This window comes from Rhea pennata, chromosome 3, assembly GCF_028389875.1.
Source record: "Rhea pennata isolate bPtePen1 chromosome 3, bPtePen1.pri, whole genome shotgun sequence".
Taxonomy (NCBI): domain Eukaryota; kingdom Metazoa; phylum Chordata; class Aves; order Rheiformes; family Rheidae; genus Rhea; species Rhea pennata.
The window spans coordinates 97,506,350-97,530,957 of record NC_084665.1 but is presented as its reverse complement, the minus strand read 5'-3'; the positions used below and the strand labels follow the sequence as shown (position 1 = coordinate 97,530,957).

At 39.5% G+C, this 24,608-nt stretch overlaps 1 protein-coding gene across 6 annotated transcripts in view; it reads left to right on the top strand.

The window, feature by feature from the left end:
- FAM135A (family with sequence similarity 135 member A) overlaps positions 1 to 24,608 on the top strand; it is an 80,177-nt gene that overhangs the window by 9,063 nt on the left and 46,506 nt on the right. For 4 of the 6 annotated variants that reach the window (XM_062572857.1, XM_062572855.1, XM_062572862.1 and 1 more), the window contains exons 2-4: positions 2,815 to 2,900; positions 8,890 to 9,010; positions 22,385 to 22,464. In XM_062572857.1, the coding sequence (XP_062428841.1) occupies positions 8,934 to 9,010; positions 22,385 to 22,464 (157 nt within the window). In that variant the 5' untranslated portion in view covers positions 2,815 to 2,900; positions 8,890 to 8,933. The remainder of the gene's footprint in view (positions 1 to 2,814; positions 2,901 to 8,889; positions 9,011 to 22,384; positions 22,465 to 24,608) is intronic. The other 2 variants (XM_062572858.1, XM_062572856.1) reach the window with 2 other exon arrangements.

Sequence of the window (24,608 nt, the reverse complement as noted above, 5' to 3'; positions counted from 1 at the left end):
AATAGAAGAAAAGAAGTCAGTGCAACATGCTAATGACTTGCATACTCAGTGGGATTCATCAAGCTGTCAGCTCAGACTAGTGAATATGTTGTTTTCATCAGCGTGCTCATGAAGGACCAGATATGTTGCTAAATTTAAAGCCAAAATGTAGGAAAGCTTGAATTTTAGTACTTGATTAAGCTCGTTCTTTATCTGGCCCATTGAGGTATCATAGGCATCCTGTTTTAGCTTTGTTAGAAAAGGTGAATCACATCTTACAATGGTTGCCTGTGAAATGAAATATCCTTAGAGAACCATGCAAGAAAACTTTCATTGTTGGGTTTTGCGTGAACCGTAAAAATTAGGTCACCATTTAACTTTAGCTGAGTAACTGTGGATATTCATACGAATATTTAAACTCTTCAGAATTTTAATTTCTATAAAATGAATAAATCCTGATGTAGAGTGGTCTCTTCTGTTGACTTTTTCTGAGTGGTAGTCATGTTTCCTTTTCAAAATAGGGAAAATGAGATTTGAATAAGGTATCCTAAGATCTCTACACTTGACATAATGGCTTTTTGGTTTCCTTGATTTAAATCATAATGTTTACATCAAAATTCAGTTAGCATTTCTTTTCTTCCCCCTTTCCTTTTTAATTACAGAGGGTCCATGCTTATATGTAGCTCCGGGAAGCTCTAGTCTTCAGCAGGACACTATCATGCTAAGTGCTGAACAGCTGCAAAAGGATTTGAAAAGAAGACAAGTGGGTTGTGATGGATGCAGTAGCCTGTGCTCTCTGAGGAGGATGTAAAAAGAGGGGTGAAATGATCAAAATAACAGGCTAGGAAAATGTCCTTTGTGGCACCATGCTGAACTAGTACATGCAGTGAATTATGCTTTTTTCAGCCTAACAGTAATTAAAGCAAAAGAGGATATGAGTTTGGATGAGGTTTGGCTGTATAGATAGATGGGACATATTTCTGATCCCATGCAGAAAAATTGGCAGGTCTTGTGCATAGGCTTGCCAAAGTCTGTGAGAACCTAGACAAAATCAAATGAAGAATGCTGCCTAGGTTTACAGTCAGACTGTGTGCACAGACAGAGAGTAGGTATTAGAATAGCTTTGAAGGTCAGGTTAAGTACTTCCCTTTAGCCACACAGAGTTTCAGATAAAGGCTGTGTCCAAGAAACAGCTAAAGGTGGAATGGGAATGAAAGGCAGTCCGTGGGTGAGGGTACAGATCTGTGAGTCATCGGCGTGGAGATGGTAGCTGAGTTTGTCTTGGTAGATACTGGATTTCAGTATAAAGGGAGAAGAGGACAGAAAGGAAGGTCAGGTGGAGAGGTGTACAAAGCTCCTGCAGGAACCTGGAAGAAAAAAACAATTACCTGAAGGGTGTCAAAAGAGCAACTAGAAGAAAACTGAGGGTGGGGAACGTCTTGTGGTATCTTCATTCTTCGTCTTCTCTGGTTTTGCTTTGAAATTTTAGTGAATATAAAGTACTAAAGGCTAGAATAATTTTAACTACTCTTAGTATTTTGTTCTGTCTATCTCTCTCTCATTCTATCCAACCTGGATTCAGTTATAGACTGAATATACAAAAAACCCAGTCCTTTTTTAGAGAGAACTAGTATCATTAGTATAACTAGCATGTACTGCATAATTAAACAAATGGAATAAAAGTCAGTGGCATTTTAGTGGGAGGTTTGTGGGATTACAGTTTTACCTAAGGCGTTATTGATAATTTGTGGTATCATAAGATGTACTATTACATGATATGCACAAGTGGTAAGTATTTTGAAAAATTCTGGGTACTGTATTTATTTATGCTACACTTTCTCTATTTTCTTTTCTCTGAAGCTAAGGCAAAAACAATGTGGTTGCACAGTTTTTCTGCACAAGCTGTGATAGGTTTTGCATTTGTATTTCTCTGAAGCCGTCTTAAAAAGCATAAGCAACATTCCTTTAAGAAAGAAAAAATAAAAATTAGTTTGTCTGTGTCTGAAAGCTGAAGGATATTAAATAAACAGGAGACAATGGTTATTTTTTCATTATTTTAAATACCTGGCCTTTTAAGAATACAATGAAGCTAGATGGGTTCTTAACAAATATTTTTTGAGATAATGGGTTAGCAAAAGCTTCAAGGAGAGTTTCAGAATATTAGACGTTTTGGTTATTTGACTTAGCTATAATGTTTGCTCTAAGAAAGTGAGTTCTCGGTCTTAGGGCTCTTGCACTCGTCTTCTGAATTTTAGCCAGAATGTATTTGACTCCTGAAGAAAAGAAGGGACATGAAAATCTACCGGAAAGTTGCGTGTGGCCTGTTCTTGCAAGTTGTCTCCTGTCTGGTAGCTATGTGGAACTGCGTGGGGTATGAGCTGTGTTTGATGACTCAGGCCAGAATTTACTGCTGCCTCCTCATCTTTACGTGGCTCCCAGTGAGCTGAGATTCACTTTGGAGATCAAGGAAGCTGCAAGGTGGCTGGGGGTGCAGTGCTCTTTTGGGAACTGGATTTTAGCTTCACTTCCTGGGTGTAGATGGGCATGATTTGGTAGAACACGGAAGATCAACTTTTCCAAAGCATGGGCTCCACAAAGTGTTTTTTTTTTTTTTTTTAATGAATGTTGGACTGCTGCACTTGTAAAGAGGTGAAAACAGCAGTGCAGGAATTAAGGACGAATTGGCTTGCAGAAGATGTGTGTATGTTTGTTGGAAAGGACATGATGGGATGTGTTGTTGGAACGTAAGGAAAGAATAGGGAGTATAAGTACTGAAAATTCTAGAGGTCTTATTCTAAGTAAAACTTTTTTTTTTTTTTTTTTTTTTTTTTTTAGTTCAAGCAGTATGTTTTTGACAGCAATAATGAAGAACTAGAAGACTGGTTAATTAACATACTAAAATGGAGATTATGCCAGTAGAGGTAAGAGATTCTTTGAATGTACTGTGGTTTTGTTTTTAGCTTTCTCTTGCAATTTCCAATACAGCTAGCTAGATTAATGGCACTGATACACAAGCATTTCTCAGAGAATAAAGCTGTTTTAGGAGGTTTCTGTACATCTGCATCTGTCTTTTCATTGTCCTCTTAGGTGTACTGATGCAGCTGCTGTAAAGTATCATTAAAATGATCTATTTAGGAAAAAACAGAATCAAGAAACACTTCATTTTCCTTTTTGAGGGATTTTTGAATCTGATATTTCTGTGATCCATTTTATATTGTTGCTCCAGAAAGTATTAGTTTGGATAAATAAGGGAGTGGTAAGCTAGTGTGGGAACAGCACAGACTGACCAGGACACGTGGGAGATTTTCCTTCTTAAGAAACTGTTCACATAAATACACTCTGGTAGGAGTAAAGCAAAGTAGAATTTGGGTTCTCAATGTAGGACCAAGCGGCTTTAACTGACATTTTAACTACTGGAGCTGTTCAGTCTTAGTGCTTAAGGGTTATTGGATTTTGCGATAGTGCTTTGATTTGTGCAAGTTCTAAGGTGAGCGAATGTAAGTAGCACCCAAGAGCAGGGAAACCTCCCGTTTGTCCTAGGCAGTGGGTTGGGATGCTCTCCTCCATCATCAGCAGAGCTTCTGATGCATGTTTACATGCTGCATTAACTTCTGTTGTTCAAATGGAGAGAGCTTTTAATGAAGCTTTCAGACAAATGTTCATTCAGTATCTCTGTTTCTGAATGTTAATTGTATGCTTTAAAATGTAGCAATCAGCTTATTAAGGGTTTAAATGAGTTGCAGAGATTTATTGTCATTGAAGTCAGTCAGTGGAAGTTAGCTGTAAATTTGAACGTAATGTGTATAAAGAAATACCTCAAATGGGTTTATATTTTTAGTTGAGCTTTGTGTGATTAACAGAAATTAAAGGTTGTCCAGATTTGAGTTTCTACCTTGAAGTATTTTAATTGCTATATGAGGCTTTCTGTTACGCAGTTCAAAGCCTGTGTTTCTTTGCACTGATTGGAAAGATTTTGACAGTGCTTTGAGTCCATAAACCTGGTGACTGTCATAAAAATGAACTGAGCTGAAAAAAATCAATATAAAACTTAATATGGTTAAATGTTAAGAGTCTTAGAAATGTGTGTGCTTATTTTATTCTTTTTCTTTTTTCTGAATGTAAAGAATTATTGTAGGAAAGGTGATTTCTTCCTCCTGTCTGCCTGCCTCATGTTAGCATTCATTTTTTCCACATTTTTGACAGAAGTGGCACGAGCACACACTGGTTTAGAGGAGGTGAAAGGAAGACTGTGCGTCTCAGGGATACATAATTTGCTTGAACTCAAAGCAACAGTGACATAGAGGAGGTGATTTTTGTCTCTTCTGTCGATGTATTGTTAAGTGCTGCTGCCAGTTGTGTGAGCACGGGCTCGGCTGGCTAAGGGAACTAACAAGGTCTTTGCTGGAATGGTTAGTTTTCGGTTGGCTCCGGTGCCTGATGAAGCTGTCTGTGCTGACCATGCGAATGCTTATGCTAGCGCAAAAGCAGTAAGGCTGCGAGTCAGGAGCCTGGCAAGGTGGTGAGGACAGAGTCTGGAGCAAGCTGAGGTCTTAAAATGCATCTGCATAGACCTTCTTTTAATATGAATTGCACAAAGAAAACTGAAGGTTTTCAGTAGAATAGAAGTTAGAATGCTAAATATTTTAAATGGAGAAAACTCAAAATGACTAGGCAAAACAGAACAGAAATAGGGAAAATTTATAAATAATTCTGCTGCTGCCGTATGTCTCACTTTATTTCAGCTAGCTCAGTGACTTGTAGAAAACTGCTCAGTCCTATTCGTTTCTTTGTATGTTTTTCCTTCTGTCACCCTGAGCTGGGTGTCTGTTCCTTGCTCTTTTCAGCAGTCTCAGCTTGAATTGCGAGCTCCAGGCTTCTTGCTGTGACTTCCTTCTTTTCCACAGCACTCGACAATCTGAAAAGCTTTCTAGAACCTCGTGTCCTGAAACGTACTTAGTTTCTCTCCAGGGAAAGAGCAGCCTGCTCTTACCCTCTTCAAGCAGGATACAGCTGATCCAGACTTTATACTTCAAGGAATGTAACGTAAAGCTGAAAACAAACTAGTCGTGTGTACTGGCTCTCTCAGTGCAACTGTCCCTTTTAGCAGTTCTGCTGCTTAGGTTTCTTGCTTATACTGGATCCTTGGACATCTGTGTCTTCTGATAAAAGATATTTTGAACTTATTCAACAAAGTTAGATGCATGATCTTTGCCAAGTTGACCACATGGTAGTGGCTTTGTTTTCTTGTGAGGCCTGGACATTGAGCTGTGTGTCCTACCTGCCTTGCACCTTTCTGACTTCTGACCCTGAGCTTCTCATGGGTTACTTGACTCAAGTGCAGTATGGGATTTTTGGCAGTGGATTCCTTATGCTGCTGACTCTGTTTCCATGTTCAACTGTCTCCTTGTGACAGTTGTGGTAGTAGTGGTAGGTGGCACCAATGCATTTGGCTTCCAAGCTGCTACAGGACTAGAGCAAGTAGAGGGTGACTGACCTAACCCCCACCCACTATGGAAGGCTTTGATACTGTCCATACAACTTTTCAAGGACCTTAATGACTGTTTTCATTGTGCAGCCACACTCAAGTATGCAGACTGATAGACTACATCTGAAATAGCTTTTTTCTCCCCCATATCTCTGGGTATGTGCCTGTCCAATGGACTCCGTGGGCACGTGAGAAGAACAGTGAGTAGTGACACAAGCAGTCATACTGCAATTGGAAAATGATCATGAACAACTGCAAAAGAGAAAACTTCTAGGCTCCAGGAGATCAAAGGGGCTGTTTAGTGCTATCAAAGTTCAATGTTTTGAGAAAATACATGATGACATCCTGTTTTATTTTGCCTAGGGTGATACTAGATTTACTGAGATTAGCAGAGTTATAGTACCGCTTCTTGGTGATCCTGCTTGCGCTTGGTGTTTTGATATAAAGTCAATCACTGACAATCTAACCACCTGCTGGAAACCTTGTGCTGCCACAAATCAAGAGCTACATATGGGTGAAATGTGTTTGTCCATCAGCAAGAAGAGGAAGAACCACTGAGGGCAGACTTAATGCCAAACCTCAGTTTGCGAAAAAGGACCGAGTGGCTTACTGTAGTGTGGGCTTACTGCAGAATCTGTTGGCTGCTCTGGCAACACACCTGCTGTTCTTCCAGTGGCTCTGATGGTTCATATGCTTCTGCTTTATGTCAGCCCAATGTTTCTCTTCACCCAGATTAAGGTGTACTTGCAACTAGCTGATGGTTGGCAAAGAAAAAGCAGTCCTTGAGGGTCAGTTAATAGACTGCAATGTCAGGTACTTACTGCAGCATGCAGCATTGCTTTCTGGATATGCAATTCTGTTGAGGTTGCTTTTGCAATTGATAGTGGAGCAAGCCATGGGTATCGCTTTTCCAACTATTGTTGGTAACTGAGCAAGGGGTATGTTACTGGATTAAAACATGCAGTGTCTTGCTGTGCAGGTATTTGCTTGCTGGACCTGTGTTCGGTCTTGGTTGCCTGCCTGAGCAATTATTAGTGGCAAAGGATGCCAGGTCAGCTCAGTGGTGTAGGAAGGGAGTGGCCAGAGCTAGAGATGTATTAAATAGGATAGATATCCCACAAGTTCACCAGGCAGCCCTTTTGAAAGTAATGCAGGATATGGCGCATGCCAGCTTCTTTTGTTGACGTCTCATTCATAAAATGGGCTTTCAAATTTATCTAACTGGACCCGTTCTACATTGTTCTGAGTTTCCTCCTGGGGACTTGAGGGAACAGAAGCATTTGGGAGTGACTGCAGTGTAAGTACTTAGCTCATGCATGCACAGTGGGGACTTTTCCCTTCTCTTGATGGAGGTGAGCTGTTAGAGATGCATACAGTGCCATTTGTTGAACTGGGGAGTCAGAGGCATGTGATGATGTGGTATCTTCATCTCTTGAGGCTGTGGTTAGTTTCATCAAAATGCAAGTCAGTCAAGACTGACCTGTGGCATCCTTGGCCTTCTTAAATACTTTTGCCTCTTCCTGAGTATTTCACAGTGAGGTGCTTTCTGAGGTACTGGACAGTTTCATCATATGTTGTTATATGCTGCCTGCAAGGTTTGTTGCACAGAAGCCTCTTCTCAGGGATGTGGCAGGTCTAGGATCTCCTCTCAACGGTAGATCAGATTCCCTTATGTACTTGATGACTGGTGGGCCTGGCTGTTTGCAGAAGACATGCTGCATCATGTGGGTGAAACCCATAATCGTACATGGCAACCCCGGAGAACTAGGGTGCCACAGGAAAAAGCAGGGCTTCTCGATTTGGGCTTTGAAGACCAATAAGAACATTCCTACGCAATAGTCTTGGAGAGAGAGCAGTGGAAGAAGGAGTTGTTTCAAAACCCTGTAGGATATTAGAGAGAGTCTTAGTATGAGATACTCTGGCAAAACTTGTGGTGTCATTGAATTAGTCTAGCAAAGTCCCCGTGATTTAAATTTTAATCAACCTAGGGGTTTTGGACAAGCTGCATTAACTCTGTCATCTAGATTGTCTGGTTTTGGTCTGGCACAAAGGACCCTTGATCCAAGTTCTTCATACTGTGATAGCTCAGCTTCTGAAGCAGAACTCCTGTTTTCCTATCCCGTATTGCTTCAGCAGTACTAGCTTCTCGTTTTTGCTGTGTTTTTAGTAAAGTGCCTGCAGAGTACTCATGTTGGCTGTTAAACCAAGGTCAGAATTCACTGCTTGTTTATAGTTAAAAAATCTAAACCTGGACTACAATGCTGTTTAGCTAGACCTGAAAGCTGCCAGCTCCTCCAAAGTGAGCACAGCAAGGTACATCTTATCTTTGGCCTAGATGCCGTGTAAGCTTATTTGTTAGGCTGGAGGGTAGCCCCTAAAGATAGCTTTATTTCAGGTGACCAAAATTTGTTTTGGTGTGATTTTTCTCTGCCAGCTACTCTGTTTTCTGTCTCACTAGTACCACCTGCTGCTTCACAAGCTTCCAAGTGCTTTTTCAAACTCTTAGAAGAAAAAAACATAACTCTTTCAAGCTCAGGCCAGTTCAACTTTTGTGCTCACTGCTTCTACATTAGACCCAGAACAGGAACTAATGTGCATGAAGGATCATCCGGTTTGGGGAGGGACGGGGCTTGTTTTGTTTATTCCTCAATCCGGACAGCACTTGCAGGAAGTTGGAAGTTTGAAGACAGTGTTTGTGGAGACAGTAGTTTATTTTATTAATCCAATTAATACCGTTGAAGGAAAAACAGAATAACTCAGCCAGAGTCTGTAGGATTTTAATTTAAGTATCAGCAGGCATTTGAAAGTCAGCAGCAAAGTGCCAGCCTGTGCCTGCAAAGAGAAGACAGTGAGAATTAACACTTTACTTTAGCAAGAATTAGGTAAGGATGGGCATGTTTCCGTCCTTAACCGCTGCCATCCTTCTACAATCTCTCCTTGGATAGTCCTACCTGAACTGGTCAGTGGGACCACATGGTAATTCAGCTGTCCTTGTCCTCGTGTCGGAGCTGAGTCAGTGCCACCTGCGTGGTCATTCTGCTTCAAGCAGGGCTGAAAGGAGACCACGCTATTTCCCTTGTTGCTGGCAGTGCAGCTTCATCTCCTGGCAAGGTGCCAGGGCAGAGCTGCGGCAGGTAGGGATCAGGGAGTTTCAGGATTGCATTGTGCTGGTGGTGATGTGATACTTTCCTAGTATCTTTGTTGCAAAGGAGTCAAATGTTACAAATATGGTGAGTAGCCGTGGGCACATGCTAAGCACTGGGTGCATGCTACATTCTTGCTTATCCCAGGGTATATATATCTAAGGAATCTGTGAAAAACTGTGTTACAGGGGTGGGGATGGGGCAAGAGAGGGCCTGGAGGGACCAGATAGGTGTTATTCTGCACTTATGTTTCTAAAAAGTTTGTTTTCTGTTTGTTTTCAGTAACTAAGGTGCTGACAAGTTTTGACTTCTTCATCCTCATAAACATGAGTGAAGTTCAGGCTATGGTAGAATTCTCCGTGGAGCTCCACAAATTCTTCAATGTGGATTTGTTTCAAAGAGGGTAGGTAGTGTATTATTTCAAACTATACTGTGGTGGCGGATGGCTGATGTTGGAAAGACCTTAATAGATGGTGTCATGTAGTGTGGCTTCACGTACTATTGACTGTTTTTATAGTGGTTTGAAAAATTGTTCTTTATTGGAAAGGCAGATATTTTCTAGGATTTAAAATAAAATGCTCAAATAATTTGGCCTAAAATGTAAGTTTTAATAAAATATTTATTGTCTGATGGCAGAAGAGAGAAGTTAGGTAGATTTTGAGGGTAGCTTATATTCTTATCCAGGTCTTTATGCTTTCATATTTCAATTGCTGTAATCCCTTTCGCGTGAAATAATACAGGCACGTCTCTTGAGGCTTTTTAAAATGTTGCTGCCCCAGTTATCTTATTAATTTATCAATTTGACAGTGGAGAACTCCACCACCAGCTCTTTTCCTCTACTTACTGTACTGTACTTCCTCAGTGAAAGAAGACACTTTCCTGACTTCCTCTCTTCTTCCACCGGGTCTCTGTAGAAGGCTTTTAAACATCCCTTTCCTTTGCTACAGCCTGGTTGTTCCCAGATTCCTTTCTAAGGCCCGCCTTACCCATGACTATGTGGGAAATAATGCTTTGTCGCTTATTTCTAAGGCGTTAGAGATTATTGGTCATCTAGCATTGTGGTATATTGGCTTTCTGTAAACCTTCTGACAGACTACAGTAAAAATACCTGTCAATTTTTAGCCCTAATGATGTTTGTTTTAGACAAATCTGAGGCTGTGTCAGTGTTTACAGACAGTGAACAATATGAGTCACTGTTGATTTAATGATAGCTCATTTTTTTCATTATAGAAGAACTTGTCTTAGAAAGATTTTAGCAAGAATAAAATATATTTTTCTTCTTAACCTTATCAGAATGCAAGACAGCTTTTTGTTGTTGGGCTTTTTGTTTTGTTTCATTTCTTAACAAACTGAGTCCATTCAGGTAAGGTAACAGCAGAATTTCATGCTTACCTGCTTTGGGATGCATATAATTCTTCTTGCTGCAGGATGGGTATCTTTGTATCAGCTCCGAGATGGATATTTTTGGGAAGTGGAACATGAAAAAGGTAGGATTGGGCAGGAGGTTAGGAGAAAAAGGCGTAAGATGCTGTTACATAGCACACTTAGTTAGCTAGCCTCTGTCTTTATGTTACTGTTGGTCTTCATCTAGAGCTTATTAAAGTTAACCTTTCTCTAGATTTTGACCTGGAGCTGGTACTGAGCTGTTGCAGCTGAAGTATATGTAATAAATACATATGGGCCTGTCCCTCTTTTAGAATAGGTTGTAATTTCACTCTTCATGGGAGGAGGAGGACTGAGGAAGGTTTAAGAGGTCTGGAAAAACACTGAGAGTATTTTAATTACTTAGCAAAAAAAGCAGTCTCTTGAACTGTGTCCTCCTTTTCTCTCTGAAATCATTGAGAAAGAAGGTAGAAAATGGCAATGTGTTAACTTTAATAGGAAGGACTCTGAAGAGAAGAAAGTCTTTTGCTTGTCTTAGCCTTCTGATTCAAATGATTACTCAAAGGTGGTTTAGAAGCTTAGCATGGCAGTATAATTACTGGTGCTCCCCTTAACTTGTTTCTTTTCTGCTTATTCTTTAAAAAGCAGTAAATTCACAGAACAGGTTCAGAGAAGTGGAAAGCTCATGTAATGAAAAAGGTGACACCTTTATGAGAAAGATGCTACCTCTCTGGTTTCAAGCTGAACCTTTAGGTCTAGATATGCTCCCTTAGAAACTGATGTCAGGAAAAAGTGGGAGCTTCCAGAATAAGTCAAAAGACATAGGTAGTAGCACGACTATTGCAGTGTCTCTCAATTTGAGTAAGTTCTAGTATACTGTCTATCTTTGTAGTTAGTGGAGATTGAATGTAATATTTGTGTTGCCAGAGGAGCATGGTGGATTGAATCAACAAATAGGAAAAACTTGGTAGCATGGGATTTCTGAGCTACTGCTCTGTTTAGCATAGTTTGTGTAACCAAAGGTCGAGTATAGAAGTGTTCGTATTCTGTCTTTGTACGGCAGCATGTGCGTGCAGGCCTTTCCAGTTCAGCATGTGTGTCTCCTGGTTTTGGAAGCAGGATGACTCTCTGAACTGTGTAAAACAAGATGTCTGCTGTTGTAAGTCATCACATCAAACTGATAAAGCTCCTTTTTAAAACTCTACTAGTTTTTTTCCTGATGTTCCTGTTGGAGAATAATTCTAGATTCTTACTCCTCTGGTTATTAGAGACATTGTAATTTCCAGCATAAACCTCTTTCTGAGCAGTTTCTGACTGTTTTATTTTGCCTTTTTTTCATTGGTTTTGTCCTATAGTTTGAATGACTTTTGGTCTGGGTAATATAGTCAGTTCACTCTGATATATTTACAGATGTCAATCATTTGTCTGTATTTTTAAATACAAACTGAATTAGTTTGAGTTTATTTTTGTGACCTCCTTTTCTGTAGGATCCTTATATCTCAATGTTCAATCTGAAACAGTATTGCCTCTCCTTCGATTTGTAACTATTTGAAGAAATTTGGATCGAGATCTGTAATGATGGAATTGTTGCATTTATGACTGTACTTACACTAACAATTAATTTGGCCCATTACCAATCAGTTAGTAGAAGCAGTTAGTGCTGAGGTCCCTTTATTTGTGTGGTTTCAGGGTTACTTCAGGTTAGATTTAGTCTGGTCCTCTGGACAAGATATCCCTGGTATTGAAGTTGTTTATAAGACCAATGGTTGGTTCAGACCTTTGTGTTTTCTTGCAGGTTGAAGTGCATTTTGCAACATGTAGTTCAGAGTCAGTTACTTAATTTTCTCCAGAAAAGATCTAGGTTATGCATGTTAAAAGCTCTTAGTAAAGTGAACCAGCATGTAGCGATTTGGGATCGCTAGGGGAAGTGCCTGCAAAACATGCTGCTGCTCTAAACCCAGACTCAGCAGAGTTTCTCATAGTATTTCACTGAAAATTAAATTCAACTCTTGGGTCCTGGAACTGACTCGCCTTTATAAATATATTGTTCTCCTGACTGACCCTTTGAAGCAGATTGTTTTATTTTCTTTCCTTTTAGATAACTTTTAGATATTCTCTAAAGGGAAGAGAGATGCACAGACACTTATTCTAATACATGAGACTTACCTGTATGTGTATCTCCCTGCTTCTCAACTAGTTTAAGAAAGGGCCTGCTTATGACTATGGAGATTCTTGTGGTTAGCAGCTGTGAGTGACAGAGGTATGCAATTTAAAGAAAATTAAATAGTATCCTCATCTAATACAACTATTCTGTTATATTTTCTTGAAAGTTTACAGTGATAGAACAGTAGGCAACAGGCTCAGCAAAGAAATGGGAAGTTCCAGTTAGACATGAGGAAAAGCATTTTCATCATGAGGATGACTGGACATTGGGACAGGTTGCCCAGGGAGGTTGTGGAGTCTACATCCTTGTAGAAACTAAAAGCCTGACTGGGCAGGTTCCTGAACAACATGATTTAATTAGACCTGCTTTGTGCAGGGGTTGGACTAGAAGACTTCCAGAGGTTGCTTCCAACCTCAGTTATTCTGTGTTTCAAGTGATTTATTCAGTCTTCATTCCTCCCAAAGAAGGAAAATGCAGTGTGTCCCAACTAAGTGGTTTTTTTTTTAGTAGCCATTTATGATTTTACATATTTGGAGGATTAGCTGCATTTAGAGGATTATTTCTCAAACTGCAACCTCAGAAGTATCGGTGATATTCGCTGCCTGTGCACTTTTTAAATTTAAAAATAAATATGTAACTTCTTATCAGAGTAGTCCATAGGTCAATTGCCTAGCACAGGATGAATTACTCAGATTTGCAAACAGATGTCTGCGGAGGTATATCTGACATTACTCACAGGGTATGATGCTTTACTTGTGCTTGGGCATGTTCTGTCATGGTACACCAGTCATATTTACTGTGATTTAAAGTCCTGTTGTTAACTGATCCTTGAGGATAACGGCCAGTCACAAATAGTGTATATCTTTAAAATCTGAAAAATAGCCTATATAACACATAACCGTCTTAACGATTAGTAACTAACTTTTAGCACTGCATCTAACAAAAGTTTGAATATTTTCTGCTCTACCTCTCGCATACTGCGGACTGCATTTGTGATCCTGTTCTTCACAGACGTTGCTGCTGGTTTGGTAACAGCAAATTGCCTTGCTTACCCGTGCTTCTGCTGTGACTTGCGGGCGCTTCCCCTCCACGTTTACAAGCTTGCTTGGTGCGTCAAGATCCTCAACTTTTATTCAGGAAAACGGCTGATTGTGGGCAGTGGTGCAGCCCTGCGTAGCGGCGGCTGGCGGGGGGAGCGTCCCGCCACCAGGACCTTTGGTTTTCGCGGGGGAGCCCCCGTCCGCAGTTGTGCTCCGCTCCTCGGAAGCGGTTGTTATTGAAGCTGTCGGGAATTTGTGTGTAGTCAGATGCTCCTAAGTGATTCCAGGTAGCATAACCAGCATAATCCTGGTGTTTAACTTGGGATCGTTTTGCCTTTCTTAGGGGTAAGGAGAGAAGTTACCTGGTAACTCTCAGTTACGGAAAGATGAGGTTTTCGTTTCTCTAGAGCTGCTTGTATTTTCTTCAGCTGTGGATGGGCAAATCTAAGGGGCTGCATAAACTTAGCTGACCGTTTCCAGTTTAGCATAGCCCATGTGTTGCTATGAGATCTCTTTTGAAAACAGTTGTAGTCTACATTTTCTCTACCTGCATTCATTTTTGTAATTAAATTAAATTTTTATTTGTCACTAATCTTTTTTTTTATTTTGTCAGTAATTTGCATATGCATACAGTTGGCCAGACCTGAGTTTATAACTATCTAAATGATAGTTATGTGTCTACTTTGTCTTAAAAAAAGAAATAAAATAGAAAATTGCAATGCAGAATGTCTGCCATTTCATCATGTGTCTCAGAAATGGAAATATTTCAGCTAAGCATAAGTTTATTGTACCAGCAGACTAGGAGCAGAAAAGGTAAAACAAAATATGAACCGTAGCTCTTTATTATAACTATAGGTTTACACACTTGTGTGACAATGAGTCAATTGTGTTATTTAGCTTTGTTTGAGTTTAAAAGATTTTTTTCCAATAACACATCAAGAATTTATAAAACTAATGAAAATATACCACACTTTAAAAAGAAAAGTACTTCATTATTACTCAGACCCTGACGTTTGCTGAGGGAAGGGCCCTGATCGTCTCTCAAAAGCCCGGTCCCTTTCCGTACGCCAGCTCCCAAAGGGGGAGGGCGGAGGTGACGGGCAAAAGGGGAGCTTGCCGACGTCCAGGGGAGCGGAGACCCAGGATCCAGCCCCCGAGGAGAAGAGGGCTCTTCCTGAGCAGGCTTGGCAGATCCCAGCTGGCAGGGAGGTGTTCTCCCCTAGGCAGCGGGCACCTCTACCCTCCGAAAAACTGGGGCCCCTCAGGGCACACATGCAATAGGCCATACTATTTCCTGGAGGACCCTGTCTGCACTTGAATCCTGTTACGTTGGTTAGATCTCCTTTTATCCACGGCCCCTTTCCCCATTATACCATTTTGTCCATCCCATTTTTCTCCCCGCAGTCTTTTCCCATGCCGCCTCTTCACCAGTTTTTGTTTCTACTTTCCCTGAACGCATTCTTCTCCATCACCTGTTTTTATTCCAAATCATTTTGGATAGCGTCTGAAATTTTCTGCAATGTTCATTACAGTTTTCTCAAAATAAAAGCCTTTGGCAAAAGATAGATGTTAGCCAGGGGCTTTTTTGTTTTGTTTACTTCATTAATTTTTATAGATGTGTGCAAAGAATCAGTCTAGTACTGAGGTTGGCAGTCTCGTTGAACAGGTCCATTGGCTCCTGTGTACCTTTGGGGCATCCAGCTAGTGGAAGCTGGCAGCAGAAAAAGGCTTTTGACAGCTCGGTCTTCTGGTGACCATGTAATCTGTTTAGTTTGTCATTTAGGCTGGCACAAGGAGCTTCGCTCTTGGGGGTTTGGATTTTGAACTTTGTTCTTCTAACCGTGTATTTGCCAGTGCAAACTAGATGGTGAACTGAAGGCTTTCTAGCTTTCTAGAAGTTACTTCATCCTGGCACAAAAAAAAGAAAAAAAAATCTATCCAGGAAAAGCAACTTTTCTTTTTTTTTTTTTTTTTTTTTTTTCTTTTCCCCAGATGCATCAGCATGTTGGTCTGTTTTACCATACAGTAGCTGGAATATTAGAAATTGTGTGAGGAAGGGGCAGAAACCGTTCAAAAAGCGTTTTTGCTCCTAGTAATGAAGCTATTTTGCTCCTTATAGTGGAGCTATTGCAACTGTTACTCCTACTAATGGCCTTAATGGTCTTAAGTTGGCTTAAATCAATCGTGAAATTGCACTTTGGTTGAACGAAAAGGGTATCTGTTCCTGAAAGACAATTTTTCTTTATTAATGACTGAATAATATCAGAGGAGTATGTTGCATTTGAAACTATAGTGACGTTGAGAACATTGAACTAGAGGAACTAATGTGACTTCCTTGAGTACGTAGGTTTCTACAGGGAAAAAGATAAAGGTGTTTGTGAGGAACAGAAGAGCGGTGACCTTTAAGCTATCTCACATAAGACATGGCAGTTTGTTTTTTTTTTCCCCACCACAATTTTGTTTGTAGCACCTGAGTTTCCATTTCAGGTTAAATATATGATGTATTTGCTACTAAAGCAGAGATTGCCTTTTCTCAAAGAAAGTTACAAAGTGGACTGTAAAACTTGTATACTGTGTTATTGATACATGAGAAGAACAGAATTGCACAGCTGCCAACTTAAAAAATTTAAAAGACTGTTAACAATAAATACCTGAAAATGAGTTGTCAGGCTTGTATTCTGTCTGTTCTATTTACTCAGCTTTGATTTCAAAGTTAACCTGTTATGATACGTCTGAATAAAAACTGGTGCCTGTTTGCAAGAGTTGAAACTTTGAAAAATTCTATCTCTAGTTACCGAGAAAACTCTGCATCACGTACCCTTGTCCTCAGAAAACTAAACTGTTCAAGCCACCCAGTGGTTAAACCCTAGCTGTAATTATCATTTATGATACTAGTATACTGAATCAAAAAGTCTAATAAAAAGTTAGTATTAAGCTAAATGAATACATTTATAAAGTTCTAACATTAAGGAGTGGGGGAAACTATCAAAACCAAATATGAGCTTCACATAGCTCTTATAATTTAGTATAGTAGCGTGTGTTTATGCAACTGCTTTTTTTAAAAAAAAATACATATATATATATATATGTATATATTATGTATATATGTACACACTCACTTATTTGAGAGTTTTCCCCTTGAAAGTTCTTACTTGAATGTTTGTAACCACTGCAGGAATTGTGCCAAATGTGCTGGTAAAAGAATATGTGGAAAAGCCTTTTGTGATAATAAGGCAAAATCCCTGGCAACACTTACTTTCCTTTCTCTCCTGTCTTAAGTATTTGATCGTGTTTTGTAGCAAGCTGTTGAGACTACTGTTGAGGTTCTTCCAAATGCTTCTCATCAAACTTATGCTCTAATAACTGTTTTGTTTATCTATATCTTCAGTTTTCAGAAATAACGTGTACCATACGTACGTGATGTGCTTTTAAAAAGCAATTTTGTTTTAAGCAAACTAGCTTTCAAATAGATATGATTCCTTCAAGCTTGTTCTTTGTTTTATTCGTCTTAATAAAAATATTTTATCCAGCTGAGAAATTCCTGGATTTTTCATGAGAGGGATAGATAAAAAGATTTTAAGCAGTTGTCTTTGGCACAATTTATTTCATATTGCTCAAGGATCTGAATTAGAAAGTTGTTAAATAAGGTAAAAGCGCACAATTATGAGAGAGTATAATCCCATGTTGGTCAGAGAGATGTTAAGCAGATGATAAAAACATTATTTATCTCTCATTGTTGGATTTCTTTCTTCTTTTTTTTTAATATATAACTGACTCAAGCGGATGATGCACTATGAGTTTTGGGTAGCACAGCTTTGCTTCTGTAAGAAGAGTTGTGATCTGTGGTAGGCTCTGCTAATGGAGGTCCAATGTAGCCATTACAAACACATCACTGTCTGCAAAGCTGTCTGCTCCTCTGGAGCCTTGCGCACCTGGCTTTTCATCTCATATTTCCTCTTTTCTGTCCCACCTCCCATTTTCACAAAGCAGTGCTGCAGCCCGTCCCCAGCACTATTTTCCTGTGCACCAGGTAAAGCTTGTTTGCCTAATCCACTGCTTCATCTGTGCCCGTCCATTTGATGGGACCTTGGAAAAAGAGGAGGAGAGAGGTCTTGCTGGTGTTTTGCAGCCAAAGACATGGTTTTCAGCAGGGCCTTGCATTCAGTAAACCCCAAGAGCTCTCCTTGGGTTTTAGATTTGTTCCCCCTTTGTGTGAACCGATTAATTTAGAAGTTGCTCTGCAGGTGATCCAATGTGCATGTCAGTGTTGCAGTTCAAGGTGCTGAACGCTTGTTAATGTGACTAAGTTCACGTGACATTGTGTGTTGGTATTCAGGGAATATGACAGGTTGAAATTTGCTGCCTGCACTTTTTGTCTACTTGGAGTGAGGAATTGCAAAAAAGTTTTGCCTCAAGGATGGATTATATTATGAAGCTTATCTAGGATGTACATTATTTCCCTTGGAATGTACTTTAGCTGGCAAAGTAAGTGTTTTTTCAGGTAAATGTTCATGTAGCTATCTCTGTAGAAACACTTTTTCTTATTCTTTTTCTTTTTTTTCTTTAAGTCATGCCTGCCCTTTTGCACATACTGCATTTACACACGTTATGGTCTATGGTTCTATGTGAGAGCATTTAAAAGTGAAATAACTGTTTTACTTCCACTATTTCCTTTTTGTTGGTAGCAGGATATATTCCAGATATTGTCCAACCCACTTCTTGCTTAGATTATAGATCATGTTTTTCAACAAATGCGATAAAAAACTTACTCATACCTATCTAAATTATGATCCCAGTGAAAAAAGAATTCTGCCAATATGTCTGAGTGGGAAAGTGTTTTCTGGCTCCTATCTCTGTTTGAATCTTCCAGATTTTAAAACAGTTTATTTGGAAAACTTAATCTTTCATCCAGAATGGACAATAAAGGTTCCTTCTGCTTCCAAGAGAGAGCAGAAGTTTCCCTCTGTGAGAGCAGTAATACTGACAAGCACTTTTCTAAAAGACCTTTTCTTATAAGGCCCGTAAGTTTAAGGATACAAAACTCAAGATATCCGTGAACCTTTTAAAAGCGTGATGGATTTGCATGTGATTATTATGTTCAGGGCCAGGTGAGACGAATGGACATCAGCAAGCACACACACTTGTTTTCTGAAAGAATACAGAGTAGACTGGGATTGGCACAAATCCCCTTCATATTTATAAGCTCTTCACTAATGACTTCAGCTTTGCTTGTATGTACCGTCTCAGAAAGCATCTCAAATATTTAAGCCAGCTCTCACATTATGAAGAAAATGCAACGCTGCCTCTGGGGGGTGAGTTTAAAACCTTGTTTCAGGACAAAGCTTCTCAGCAGTGCAACAGAGCAGGAGATCTGGTGTTCATTCTGGACCTGCTGTCTGCACTTGAGATAAGCAAGGGTAGCTGCTGGAAGCATTTCCATAAGGAGAGGTTGGCAGATTTTCAGGGGTAGTATTGTGTATTATGTTTCTGAAGTCTCTGGCATTGGAAATTTAATAAGAATTGGAAGATGCTGCCTTTCAGAGAAGGGAGCAAATCAGCTGTTAAGAGGCATCTTGCTCAAACAGCAAGTTCTTGCTGAGTTTAGATTCAGGAAAGCCAGGAGCTGGAATTTGCTATTTTCACAGAAGTCTCTCCAAGTTATTTTGGATGTCAGCTCCCAGCCATGTGCAGCTCTTGCTTTGTCACCTTTTTGTCACCATGTTGTAAGTTGCTGTACCCTGTTTTATAGAATTCCTCATTCAGTTTGGAAGATGTATTGGTAGGTCATCTAGTCCACCCTTGTGCTCAAAGCAGGGTTAGCACTGAATTCAGACCATATTGTTTACAGCTTGTCCTGTCAGGTCTTAAAAGCCTTCATTGATGGAGATTCCATGACTTCTCTGGGCAACCTGTTCCAGTGCTTCATTATCCTCATGGCAGAATACTGTTCTTTACATCCAGTCAACCTTTTGATATAGCCCAGAGTACACTGCTGACTTAGTTACCTTACTACCTGTCAAGACCCACAGGTTCTTCTCAGCAGAGCTGTTCTCTAACCAGTCAGACACCAAGCTGGACCATTACTGGGTGCATTCTGTTGGTGGCACTGGGTCCATATAGACTGTTAATAACACTTCTCTTTTTAAGAGCATGTATGCTCATCACTGTACCTGAAATATTCCTTGATGACAGCAGTTAGCAGAGATTCCTCTGTTCTGAATCAGGTAAATTTAAAGAAGCGTTAGGGAGCATTCATTCACATAATAATGAAGGTTTCCTGGTGTTTCAGAAGTGGCACTGACTTGCCCAGTTTTAACAAGACTAGTACCTGGAAGGTCTGCTACTGTGGCCATATTAAAAATAACTGTTGCTTCTTCATTGAGGAGTAGGTGTCCTGATGGCATTTGGGAAATGAAAAGAATGCATTTCCATAGCTATTCAATTAAATCGTCCATGGGGAATCCAAATATGGGCCTATAGGGATAGAAGTTGGACTGTTTAATGACCCCTGTCTCCACTGAGTGCATTCTCTAGATAAAACAGTGATAGCCGTAGTAAGCATTACTCTTCAGTTGCAGAATCTAGGGGAAAAGAGATGATCCAGAAACAGACTTTGTAATACTGAATGCAGTGATGTTCCTGAGCAGTGAGAATTTCAGAATTGGTCACTGTGTTTCCAGCCTGGAGGTGAGGCTTTTGAAAAGCCTTGGATGTGTCTCTGCTCACAAATATGGCAGAAGGCAAGCTCATGGCATGATGGAAAATATTCCCGTTAAGGGGATGAAAATCCTCAGAAATAAGAGATACCTACTTCATTCCTTCAGGCTAAGCATTTCTGCCAAGTCTGAGACTTCACATGGCCTTGGTACAAAAGGTGTTCCAGTTACCTTGAAAGCAGTTTATTTTATTATCTGGTTCTTCTGATGGTCTCCGCATTTGCTTGCTGTATTTTCTGCTCAGTGATGTTATCCAGAAAAAAACATAGTTCCTTAAAGATGTGTTACTTATTTGGCCACTAATTAGGAGAGCTGTTTCAACAGAGCTTCATAAATGCTTCATAAGGCTCAGGGAGACTCTTGAGAGTTTGCTTGCTCAGCCTGCCTTTGGAGTCTATCAAATCGCTCTTGCATCAGCAAGGAGAGCTTCAAGCAGCCATAACCTGCTTCTCAGGCTGCTTTGTCTTGACAAATTGATGCTAAAGTCTCACTCAAAATCTCTTCCTTTTGTGGTGTGAGACCTTCAGCCAGCTGTCAGGCTGTCTTTTTTCCCAGAGCTGTTCTCTGCGCTGCCCATCCTGCAGTGACTCATTTTAGGATCCTGCTTGATTAGTTTTTGTTCTAGCTGAGGCTTTTAAAATGCTCAACTGTAGGTATATCATCAAAGATGATCAAAATGCATCCTGCTGAATTATCAGATGCTTGATTTTGTAAACATTGATTTGGAGCTTTTCATTTGCAGGTAGATCTTTAATACCTATGGTCTCTAAAGATGAATAGCAACAAACAATTTGGGTAAATACTGTGTAGGAGGTTGGGTTTTTTTATTTAAGTATCTTGATGCAGTTAAATAATTGTTTCAAAGATCTGGACATAAGTTTTTAATTTAATGTTTCCATATTTGCCCTGAGATGAACCCCTACAGGATTTTGATATTCAGATTAACAGGTAAACGTTTTATGTTATAAACTGCTTAAAGTACAAATCTGTGCTGAATATCAAAGCGACCTGTCTCAGACAAGCAAACAATACACCTTCATCTCTCCATTAACCCAAATTAAAATACATCACATAGACAGTAGTATAAGGGGTAGAATATTCTGCTCTTAATGAAATCCTGGGAAGTAATCATAGAGGAAGTAAGGATGTTCTAATAGCCTTTTTGTTACATAATTTACATTCTAAGCATGTGACCTTGAATATAAACAGTGCTGTTTGATTTTTTTTTTTTTTTTTTGAAGGCCTGGATTGTAAACATTCATTTAATAGCATTATTACAGAGAACAAGTCTAATTGTATTAAGTAATAGGAATGTCAGATTACACCACCTTTCTGTTCCGTGTCTAGTTTTTACTTTGCATTTACCTTGCATTTTTACCTTGTTAAATGAATCATTTACTAAATGTATTCAAAATGGTTTCATCTATGGGTTTCTAAAAAACTAAATAAATAAAGGTATGGTTATCAGTTTACAATAGGTTGAGTTTTATTAGATTTTTAAAAGGTAGGAATGATTTTGCTATCATCTTGTAGCATTAACCACACTGCTGGTTTATTAAGTATCTTCTATTATATGGCATTCTTTGATATATTGTTTTGACCAAACTAAAGTTGACTTCTAATTTTGTGAAAGGATTTAATTAAGAATTATTTTTATTTATTGACTGTAAGGCTAGTACACAGTTGCATCAGTTGTTACAGAAGTCCTGGTGCCTCAGCTTTAGTTGTGGTGTTGAAAACAAAACAGAATGAGGATGCTTTGGATTTGCAGAGTTTGGATGATTAGAAGAGCCATAAGACTATGAGTGGGATATGAAATACAGACTCTTAAGAGCATTTCAGTCCATGCTTCTGTCCAAAAAGGTGTTTTTGCCCTCCCACTCTCTGTTTCTGAATGTTGCTGTTCTCACCCTTTGGTCGGCACTGGAGCCTGTGCAGCGGTGTCAGATCAGCTCGCTGAACTGGCTGGAGCTAACTGTTGAAAATAAAAATGAATTATCTGAAATGGGATGAGATGGAGAGAACAGATCATCTAGTGTATGTTTATAGATTCTTGTGTCATACTATGAGTTCCATAAAAATCAATATAAGAGACAATTTAGGGATTTCATAGATCAAAATCAAAGTTGGAAGCAGTGTGGAACTGGAGCAGGGTTAAGACCTGTTCGAAGATGGGGAGCAGGTATCTAAATAAATACTTGTGCCAACACTCTGGAGGAGCAGGAAGACAGCTAGTTGTGTTGAAACTTTGTTCTTGTATTCATTTTTTGACTATATTTCTAGATAATGATAAAAAAGATGGATGAAGAATTAAAAGAAAAACACAGTTCTTTAAGTTTTGGGGGCTTCTTAGGCCTGTTGCTTCCTCCTGCTCCCCTTCCTCCTATCCCTGCCTTTGTCGGTGTATGTGTCTGCACATGGTAAATGAGGTGTACTGAACTGAATGTGTTGCAAATGACTGTTATTTGCTTTAGCTTTTACCAGATTCGTGCATCTATGAAAATTCCACCAAGAATTCCCCACAAATTAGAAGCTAGCTTGTTACACGCAACTGGTAAGTGCAAGAACTTTCAGCAAATGAGGTTATCTTCCTTTGCTAATTAAGGGAGCGTCCTTTTTGTCTTAAGCTACTACAACTAATGAGAATGTTTTAATTCTGTATTTTGTTATTAACGCAATTGAAATGTAACTTATTTCATGCTGACCTACTGAAAAATTAGCTTGTTTGTTCTTAGTAATGAGACTTACAAGTTAATTACAGAATTTGTGTTACAGTATTTCCTCTGTTGATTCCCGTTACTGGTAGCACAACACAGTGATTCCTCTATATTAGTGTCGTCTTCTGCTTTTTCCACTGATCTGCTTAGTTTTCCTTTGTTATGGACTAAAGTGACTAAGGCCTTGGGTAGGTCTCATTTAGGTAGGTACTCTCAAAGTAGTGGAGAACTTCAGATAAAGACTTTCCTGCAGATTGCCAAACTTGTTCCTTTCCAAAGGAAGGCTCTGGAAATGTTCGGTTCTTTTCCTCCTCTGCCCTCCAGCCTTGTTGTTCTGCTCTCTGGAGGCTAAGTTAAAAATTGATTTAAGCTCCTGAACAGAAATATCCACATGCTAGCACCTTCCTCATACCCCTGTTTTTTTCTAAATGTGGTAATCACTTTTGCTTTTTGTGTCCGGGGCAAATTAAACCTGGAGAAACATATTAATGCTCTCCTAATTCTGTAAAAAATATGAGAAGTAAGAATGAATTAAATCTTCAAATGTCAAATGAAATTTTTGGAATTGCCAGGAAGAAAAACTTGCTACAGACTGAGAAAATGTGATATGAAGGTACAGAGACCTGAATTATTGAGCAGGATCACAATATAGACACTGAAGCTTCTTGAATAGTTCCTGGATGTGTGTGAAGCAAAGAGTTAATTTTTATGAGCACAAAGGGACACATTTTTCAACTCGGAAGTGTAATGTGGTTTACAGGAATTTAGCTCTACTAAACTGATACTTTTTTTTATAGTGTCACTTAAATAATATTTTCATTATCTCTGAAAGATTTTTTTTTATTCTGATGACATATTTTAGAACTATTTTCAGTTATTTTTCAGAAAGCTTAATGAACTCTGTGACATATATTCTAGCCTTTTTGTCTCTCTTTGCTAGACATAGACTACATTAACATCAAGTCTGCAGTTTGACATGAGTTTAAATCAACAGTGTTGTCAAAAAAAAGCAGCCTTTGCTTCCCTCTGGCTATTTCCTGCTGCTCTGTTGCTCTGTGCACTGTTCTGACACAAATGTCTGATCTGGGCAGTGAACTCTACCGGGGAGCTAATGCAGTTGGTAAACAATCTTTTCAAAAACACCAAGCCAAAACCCCAAATCCAAAAGCTGGGATGCTTTTTAGATCAGTCTTTCCATCTAGTTCATTGTGTAGTTGCTGATGTTTGTGCCACAGCAATGTGGAGAGCAGGAATGAAAGGTAAACCAAAGAGTGGGTGCAAATTTAAGTGCACCTCAAGCTACAGCTTTTTTTTTGGCTTATTTGAGGGCTTTGGGGGTTTTGGGGGGCTTTCTTTTGTTTTGGGTTTTTTTTTTTCTTTTTTTTTGGGGGGAGGGGAAGATGTCACTGTAGTATTCATTTGTCCTGCTTGTGAATGTGATCATGCTTTATCTCCTAGAAGACCTGTCATACATCTGCTCCAGTTGCTTACTTAATTTAGCAGAGCTTTAGATCTAGTTCACAGTTTACTGTTCAAGGTAACCAAATAGCTCATATCAGTTACTGAGGCTGCCATTATTTTGAAAAAAAAAAAGCTACTGTTATGCTGCCTGTGGACTAGCACGGAAGGGGTGAGCCACTTTATGCAAGCATCTTTTATTTGTTGCTGGTAGAGGAATTGTAGCTGGGCAGGAGCCTGTGGTTCTTGTTCTTGAGACGGGTATGATATAGCGACCAGGTATGTCTTCCTGTGCCTCTGTTATTCAGTCTTCCTCATACTTAGATCTTTTCCTGGTCCTATTCCCTTTGACAGCATCATGGTTTTCTCACCCCAGGCCATGTCTTCCTGCTGAGTTACTAGCTCTCCCTAGAGAGGTTCTAGCTTTCCCTAGCCTCTCCGTAGATCACTTACACTTTCGTTGCCTTGGCTGTGTGTTTTCCTGTTTCTCTCAGACTCTTCATGAGATCTGACTCTTCATGAG